At 48.1% G+C, this 8981-nt stretch overlaps 1 protein-coding gene across 1 annotated transcript; it reads left to right on the forward strand.

Annotated features, from left to right (window-relative positions):
* The first annotated feature begins 218 nt into the window (after positions 1–218).
* LOC113834122 (forkhead box protein D1-like) lies at positions 219–2134 on the forward strand. The gene is given in 3 exon segments (XM_027401230.2): positions 219–900; positions 903–938; positions 941–2134. Coding segments are annotated over 3 exon segments (1326 nt in total). The 3' UTR covers positions 1549–2134.
* Positions 2135–8981: the final 6847 nt, after the last annotated feature.

The following is an 8981-nucleotide window of genomic DNA, read 5'->3' on the forward strand; positions in this document are numbered from 1 at the left end:
CCGGTGCCCTCGGAGCCCGGGAGCGCAGACGCTGCGAGCAGCCGGAGTCGCAAAGTAGAGGCGTGGGGCTCCGCAGCTGTTCCAGTACCTCCCGCAGGCGCGCGTCCCAGCGTGGCGTCCCCGCTCTCCGCCCGCCACCCCGGGGCCGGCCTGGGGAGCCGAGCGAGCCGGGAGTCCGGCGTCCCTATGCGCCGCCGCGCCGCCGAGTCGCCCCAGCTATGACCCTGAGCACGGAGATGTCCGATGCCTCCGGCCTCGCCGAGGAGACAGACATCGACGTGGTGGGGGAGGGCGAGGACGACGACGAGGAGGAGGACGATGACGACGAGGGAGGCGGTGGGCCGCGGTTGCCCGGCTCGGCCCAGCGGCGGCGGCGCTCTTACGCCGGGGAGGACGAGCTCGAGGACCTGGAGGAGGAGGACGACGACGATGACCTGCTGCTGGCCTCGCGGCCCGCCGCGTCCCCCGCGCCTCCGGGCCCTGCGCCCTCATCGGGGACCGGCACGGGAGGCTGCAGCGGCGCGGCAGCGGGAGGCAGCTCGGGAACCGGCGCGGGCGGGGGCGGTGGTGCCAAGAACCCTCTGGTGAAGCCACCCTACTCGTACATCGCGCTCATCACCATGGCCATCCTGCAGAGTCCCAAGAAGCGCCTGACGCTCAGCGAGATCTGCGAGTTCATCAGCGGCCGCTTTCCCTACTACCGGGAGAAGTTCCCTGCCTGGCAGAACAGCATCCGCCACAACCTGTCGCTCAACGACTGCTTCGTCAAGATCCCCCGCGAACCGGGCAACCCGGGCAAGGGCAACTACTGGACGCTCGACCCGGAGTCCGCAGACATGTTCGACAACGGCAGCTTCCTGCGGCGCCGCAAGCGCTTCAAGCGCCAGCCGCTGCTCGCCCCCACGCGGCGGCCGAGGCGCTGCTGCTGCGTGGCGCGGGCCGCCGGGTGGCGCGGGGGACCCGGGCGCCGCGCTCTTCCCGCCGCCGCCGCCTCCCGCCTGCGGCTACGGAGCCTACGGCTGCGCCTACGGCCTGCAGCTGCCTCCCTGCGCGCCGCCCTCAGCGCTCTTCGCTGCCGCCGCCGCCGCAGCCGCCGCCTTCCACCCGCACTCACAGCCGCCGCCGCCGCCACCCGGTGCGGCCGCCGAGCTGGCGCGGACCGCCTTTGGCTACCGGCCGCACGCGCTAGGCGCCGCCCTGCCCGGCCCGTTGCAGGCGGCCGCAGTCAAGGCGGGAGGCCCGGGCGCCACGGCGCTGGCACGTTCGCCTTTCTCCATCGAGAGTCTCATTGGGCGCAGCCGGGGTCCCGCCACCGCCGGGGTGCAAGCCTCACCCGGGGCGGTTAGCGGGACTGCACCGGGACCGGGGGGCGGAGGCTGCGCGGTTCAGGCGGCTGCGGGCCCGGCTGCCGCGCTCACCCGCTCGCTCGTGGTCGCCGCTGCGGCCGCCGCCTCGTCCGTGTCATCGTCGGCCGCGCTGGGGACTCTGCACCAAGGGACTGCGCTGTCCAGTGTGGAGAACTTTACTGCTAGGATTTCCAATTGTTAGAAACGCCGTTAGCGTGCGTGAAAAAGCGAAGGTAGGACTCCCGGCTCTTTTCTGCGGATGGGTGGTTGGTTTTGTTCGCCCCTCCCGGCCCTCGGCGACCTCGCGCGCCCATTTTCGCCGCTTCGGATTCTTGGACCGGACTGTGTTGGGCACCAGCTGGGGCACAGCGCTATTGGAGGTCCCTCTATTTATGCAAACTCGCCCTGTGCTGCAACCCAGACTTGGGGTGGGAAGGAAGGGGTTGTTAGGAGAATCGCCCTGTTTTGGCACTAGGGCTTCTTCGACTTTTGACAAATTGAGAAAAACAAAACAAAACAAAACAAAACAACCAAAACCATCAATACTAAGCCTTTTTGAGGTATAGAGATTCTCAGGTCCAGGAGTTTTTTTTTTTTTTTTAAGTCAATAATGTTTATATAAAGCTCATACAAAACCAGTAAAGGGCTCCAAAAATGCCTTTATTTGCTCACACTAGTTTGGCGTACTTTTTCATGGAAAGGAAAAAAATTGATTAACGTGTTTACACAAGAAACAAGTCAAAATTTATTATTTCTTATTTTAACCTGTGTTTTGTATCATAATGGACATGCGGAATTTTTATTTTGTACTTACTGCATATTCTTTACAAGGAGTATTGTAAATTTTACTGGCGATTATTATTGTACTATTCTAATGTAAGATTTTTACACTTTTTTTCAGAAATAAAATTCTTAATTTTCAAAGAAAAGCTAACTAAGTAATTGGCTGAATTGTCCTTGTCTTAGTTTTTTTTTTTTTTTCTGCTAAGGAAAAAAAAACTTATAGATTATAAGTCCAAACTCAGAACAAAATCTACTTAAATATTACTTCCAAAGAAAGCTTAACATAACCACGATGGCACAATGTCATAAATTTTGTTTAAACTTTCCAAATCAGAACCATGGCATATCAGAACTTATTTTTCAGTGACTGCAAATGAAAGTATTACTTTGCTAGATGTTTCCAAGGTTAAGCCTTCTCCATCTTAAAGATCAATGAGACATTTTTAAAGTTGAAGTTGCAGTCACCCTAAGGTGATTTAATAGGAATGTATGATTTAATTTTTAAACTCTCCAGTTAATTTCTGCTTACTTTCCAGCACAATGATGTACACAAAATATGCTCAAACGTGGTGTTAAACTGTAATGAAAGTAACACAGGCAGAGGCGGTTTTTAGTTTAAAATTTTAACAGCAAAAAGAGATGCGTAGATTATCTATTTAAAGTGTTCAAAGTCCCAGATAAGCAAATATTTGCACTTACAACATGAATTGTATGTGAAAGTTCTAGCATTTAAGATAAAAGTGAGTCCAGGAATCGCACAAATGAGTTTTGAATCCAAAGGCAAATGTACTGAAATTTTAGCTGACATGAATAACCTAAGACTAAGAAAACTTGTCATCTTTAGCAGAGTATATAGTTCAAAAGATTTAAAGGTGAGAGCTCCTTGGGTGTTTATTGAACTAAATAAGCAATTTGGGGTATCCCTTTTCAAAGTTTAAGTCTTTCCTTGCTGATTACATCCAGCATCTAATTCCTTGGGGGAAGCCAAGGCTAATCTTGACTACTGTGAGCCCTGCTTTTAGCTGATACATCTGTAACATGTAATTTGAATGCTTCTTCGGGTGAGCAGGTTGCAGTGGACACTGAATCTGTTTATTCAGTTTCTTTAAAATGTGGGTAAGTGTACACACTATGGTATCTCAAGACCCACAGATTTAACCTGTCCAGTTTATGACGCGTGCTAATATTATAGGCTAGTACTGTGTTGTGCTGGTCACACTTAATGACTTGTCTCTCAGAGGCATCTGAGGAAGGAAAAGACTCAAATACCCAAGATGAAAGTTCCGTTTTTGTTTTTGTTTTCTCTCTAAGAGATGTGCGAAGGAAAGCAAAGAAGTTAGAGTAAAAACATTCACAGTGAAACGTATCACTAAATATATAACTAATTGTTAATGAAGATCTCACATGGAAAGTCTTCTGGTACTCTAGTATAGCTTTAGAAGAAAGCAGACCTCGCATCCCAAGACCTTCTGCATCCTGAGAGTCCCTTTACAGGGCATTCACAGGCAGGACCCAAAGGCACACACAGATGCAGCGGTTCGCCTGTAGACTTGATCACGCACAGAATGGACTTTTTAGATTTGAAAGTTATTGCAGAAGATAGCCCAAACCAAAACCGTGTGATTTTGTTTTTCTTTCAGGATGAGTGTGTAGATGCTCCGAAAGCAGGGAATCACAGCTACGTCTTTTCTTAAGCTTTAAAAATGCCAAGAGGAGCTCTGCCTCCCTGGCTGTCTGTGCACAAGCCTCGGGGGCAACCCTGTCCTGGCCCTGTCGTCCCTGGGCTAGGTTCCCACGTCACCATCTAGGGCAGCAGACTGCAAACTTGCTTTTGATCAGGCAGAGTGCAGTGAGGGCCTCCTGCTTGTCTGTTGCATCCCGCCAGGTTCGGTGTCCTTTCCGAGATTTGGGGGTGTGTGGTGGGCTTTACTTACTTAGGAGACCTGCAGGGGACAGTAAGAGGCTTTAAGGTGTAGCCTCACAGTGGTGCGGGGCAGAGGCTAGGTATAGGCCGAGAACTGGACCGTGGGCCTTGGACGGGTGAGCCAGGAGTGTGGGGCGCCAGGCTGTGCTGGCAAGCAGGTGCTGGAACAAAGGAAGCCGGGCTACCCAGGCCTTTGATGGGCAAGGATGTCTCCTCCTGGGGCTCCCCATTCGCATGCAAATCCAGCGCTGGTCCCCTTTTCTTTGAAGGCAAACAGAAGGATGTTTGTGTGTTTGTAGGCAAGAAGGCTTCTCGAACAAGCCTTCCTCAATAGGCTGGGTCTCGAAAAATAAACCAGTTGGACAAACATTGGCCACCAGCTCTCCTCCTCCCGACTACAAAGTGTGGATTTGCTACAACTCATTAACCCGACGCCTTTCTCTCCTTTTCCTTGTTTCTTTACTCATCAAACGCCCCCGTAGAGCCTGGAGACAAATGACCGAAGCGCAGTCGGGAGGGAATTGCAGTTAATGGGGAGAGGGATATATTGGGGCTAATGGTTCAGGCAGCTCCCGAGGAAGGACCACACAAAAAGGAGCCTCTCCATTCAAGGCTCTGTTGTGCTGCGGGGATTTAATCTGCAGCTAGATTTAGCCAAATGTTATCTATTGCGGGGGTAATGAAGCCCTTATGGGTTGAATTGCTCCTTGTACCACACATGGTGTCATGACCTCAGACTGCTTCTTGGTTGATTTCTTTCTCTATCGGGTAATTATTTTATTTCTTTTAAATAAAAAGCTAGTGCTTCTGCTGGACAACGGGTTTCCTCTCCATTCCCACCCCACACATTTAAGAGGCACTTGCTTTCCTATTTTAAGAAAGAAAGAAAGAAAGAGAGAAAGAAAGGAAGAAACAAGTAACCGAGGAAGTGAAGGGGAGGCTGTGGGGGAGCTTTCCCCATCTTTTACTTACTGAAGCATCTTTATATGCACCCATCTCTGCTTCTCTGTTCTCTACCCAGCAAACTCTCTTGTGTCCAAACTTTCTGCAGACTTGAGCTGGAATTCGGGATGTGCATCCCACTCCCAAGTTCTTACAGTGAGCGTGAACCTCAGGAAAAGGCTTCTATCCCTTGAAGATTTTCTTTTTCATAAACCCCCATGTTTTCCTGTAGCCTGCTGACTGGGAGAACTGGGGCAGTGCTCATTCTGATGGAAGGTGATTATTTTGATGGAATACCGGCCCCTGTCGTTTATTAAAGGCTGTCTGAGGCCACTGGTTGAGGCTGTGCCTGTTTTGTTTTTCTCTCTCTGACCCTGATGACTCTGCTTTCTTTGCTTGAGGGAGGACCAAGCCTAGAGCAGCTAAAGGTGTTTTTACAACCGCTGCTGATGGGTAAGGATCTGACCCTACTACCCACAGCTAAGAATCAAGGACCCTAGATCATGATATTTAAATTCTCTGCTAGCCATACATTCTGTTCACCAGAGCAAAGTCACACGGGGGCAACTAAAAGGGATGTTATCACTGTCGAACTCAACCCAAAATCAGAAATTTTCCCAGGTTCTTATTTGGCTTCTTCAGGGGGACTTCCCTGTGCATTTAGTTGGAATACCAAGAGTTCCCACACACCCATATACACCCCATCCCTTAGAACTGAACCAGAGATGGACCTAGGGAGCAGCTTTATCCTCACTCAAGTCTCTGCCTGGTGCAGCTGAGTCACGCATACACACAGGCGTGCATGCTCATGGCCCGGCAGCTGCCTCTTTCCCCTATGATTTTGCAATTAGGCATATGTTTTTTGTTGGTAAACGTGTTTGATGTCATGGCCAGTGAAATGTGGTGTGTTTATAGGGCCACGAATGTAAATGTGTAAATATGTTTAGTGTAAAATCTAGCCCTTCGACTTTAGCAATAAATAGGCTGCCAACTTGGATCCCCTTACATTTGACAGGGAGATGGAGTCCCTGATCCTGGCCAGCTGCTAGGGCTGCCACGGCTTGTACTTTCGCAACTGAATTCACTTTTGGCTAATTTCTTTACACATCGCACCTCTCTGATCACATCTTGCTCTCGCTGTGACCAGCTTGGGCTGCTTTTCACTGCTGACCCTTCTGGAGTTCTAGAAGCTTCCAGGTTTTTCCCTCAAGCTTCTTAACAACAAAATTCCTCTAGTCATCATCAAGAAAAACCTAGAATATAACAGATGACAACTAGTGAACCCTTTCCAAGGCCTTTGCCTTTAGGCATGACAGGATATAGGAGCTGATTTGGTGGTTATGTGCTGACCCCTAGCCATTACCGCCATTACTACCAACATCCTAACTGTAAAAAGTGCTTTGATCTAGAATGTGGAGGCTGGGGCAGAATTTGAGGGGATCTGAGCTACAAAACCAAGGCATGTCACCCTATTTCAAAACCAAACCACACGAATTTTGAGCTACTCTAACTTTTAAGAGTGTAATAGAGATACAGGAGAGCTCAGAAGTAACTGAGTAACTTTCCACCCTAACTGAGGACACTGGGTAGCTCATCCCAGATCAAGAAGCTGTTTTATCAGCTGGGCGTTGGTGGCACACGCCTTTAATCCCAGCACTTGGGGGGCAGAGGCAGGCGGATCTCTGTGAGTTCGAGACCACCTGGTCTTCAAGAGCTAGTTCCAGGATAGCCTCCAAAGCCACAGAGAAATCCTGCCTCAAAACAAAACAAAACAAAAAGCTGTTTTATGGGTACATTAGGCTTCCCTTTCTTATTCCAGCCAGTACTCTCAGTAAACATTAGCGCCCCGGCCCCCAGGGTTTCTCTGTGTAACAGTCCTGGCTGGCCTTGGACTCACTGAGATCCCTTTAAACTTTAAAGGCATGCACCACCATCACCCAGCAAACATTAGATTTTTAAGGAAGGATTTTCACTAATATTTCAGAAAGAATCTCTTAAATTTTAAATTTTTATTTGTTTGCAATGCTAGATGTTGAGCCCAGGGCCTCATGTATGCTGGGCAAGTGCACTACCACTGAGCTACACCCCCCAGGCCTCCAGCAGTCTTTTTGAAAGAAGCCTGATAGATTGCACTGTGAAATAGTCAGGAAAAGAATCACTGTGGACTCTGCTTTACCAATCAGATAGCAAAGCTTAAAAGAGGGTAAATAAATGACTTGCCCAAGATCATAGCTATTGTGACTTCATTACTGAAATCCCACTTTATTTACAAGACCTTGTTGTCACTTTTTTTCTTATTATTATTATCATTGGGATTTGTTAAGTCCTATAGGGGTAGGAATATGACCAGAAGTCATAGAGTAAGTGCAGTTCTTTCCTTTTTGTATGCTCCCCATACTCTCTCCCCTATCATTTCCATAGGAAGCCTATTGTTCTAGCTGTATTTAAAATCAACAGCTAATTGTTTGAGACTTTCTCCATGTAGTTCTACATGGTACTCTCCTAGCATCCCCCTTTCCATTCCTCCTCCTCCTCCTCTCTTTTTTCCCTGGCATCAGCAATCCCTTAAAAAAGTATCCTGTCTGATTACATCCACAAACAGGTCATGTTGTACGCCTCTTTACCTGTATCTTCCACTTCTCTTGTAGATTGAAACAAATTATCTTATGTGCATCCATGTTTTTCCATGTAAGCATGTTGTGCACCACATGCATGCCTTTTGCCCATGGATGCCAGAAGAAGGCATTGGACCTTCTGTTATTGAACCAAACCATCTTATGGGTGCTGGGAATCAAACTTGGGCAACAAGTGCTATAAACCACTGAGCCATCTCTCCAGCCTTTTGTAGGTTTTTAAATGTCAAAGTTTGGCAATTGAGAACATTTTTCTAAACTGCTAAGCAGATCGCACAAATGCCTTAAGGCTACATCCTACATCTTTTTCTTTTTCGAGACAGAGTTTCTCTGTGTAACAACCCCGTGTAAAGCCTGGAACTGGTTTTGTAGACCAGGCTGACCTCTAACTCATAGAGATCCACTTGCCTCTGCCTCCCCAATGCTGGGATTAAAGGCATGAGCCACTTCTGGCCGGCAAGGCTACATTCTTTCTGTTTTGAAAAGGAAAGAGCATGTAAGGAGTGAGACTGATTCAATAATTAAATGAGAAAACAGTTCTTTTTTTTTCTTTTTGAGAACATGTGCTCTCTTCTTTCCATACACTCTTTTGAAGACTTTGCTCTTTTTGCACAGCTAAGTGTAGGTAATGTGCTGTAGCCAGTGATTTTAATCCCTGCAGATTTAATCTACAGCACAGGAGCCTCTGTAGCCGTGATCTTATCAGTAGCTCCTATCTGCCTTGGTGAACTTCTCCCACAGTTGAAGCACTGGTGGATGAATTCCGGACTGCCTACCAGTTCACCCTTGCCCACTACTATCCAGAAAAGGGCAGCTTTCTCAGGCAGGGGCTGGGGTTACTGTTTTGATACTCCATCCAGAGCTAGGGCTGCAACTCAGTGGTAGAGCACTTGCTGTGCAGGCACAAGGCTTGATAAACTATGAGCTGCAGAATACAATCAAGAACTTATGACAGTCTTTTCAAGGAACAGTGATTAATGCAAAAAAAAAAAAAAGGTTCTTTTTAAACACCAGAAACAACAAAAATAATTAATGGCACACCTTGAAAGATAGCACTGCCCCCATAAAAACAGTTCACAAACATTAGCATGCTTATTTAAATGTTTTGGAAATCTGAATATGAAATTAGGAAATGAGGTGGAAGGGTATTTTCTACTTTTAAGAAAGATATTTTCAAAGATAGGGTATTTTCTTGTGTGTAGACTACTACTGATGGGAGATATATAGTCTTGTAAGGCAAGTACAAGCTATGATTGTGGCTTAGACCCAGCTGATGTAGGCAGCAGCAGCAGCAAACAGTTGGAGCATGAATATGGGGTCTCAGAACCTTGCCTGGATCTTACTGCACCAGAG

This window comes from Cricetulus griseus, chromosome 2, assembly GCF_003668045.3.
Source record: "Cricetulus griseus strain 17A/GY chromosome 2, alternate assembly CriGri-PICRH-1.0, whole genome shotgun sequence".
Classification (NCBI taxonomy): Eukaryota; Metazoa; Chordata; class Mammalia; order Rodentia; family Cricetidae; genus Cricetulus; species Cricetulus griseus.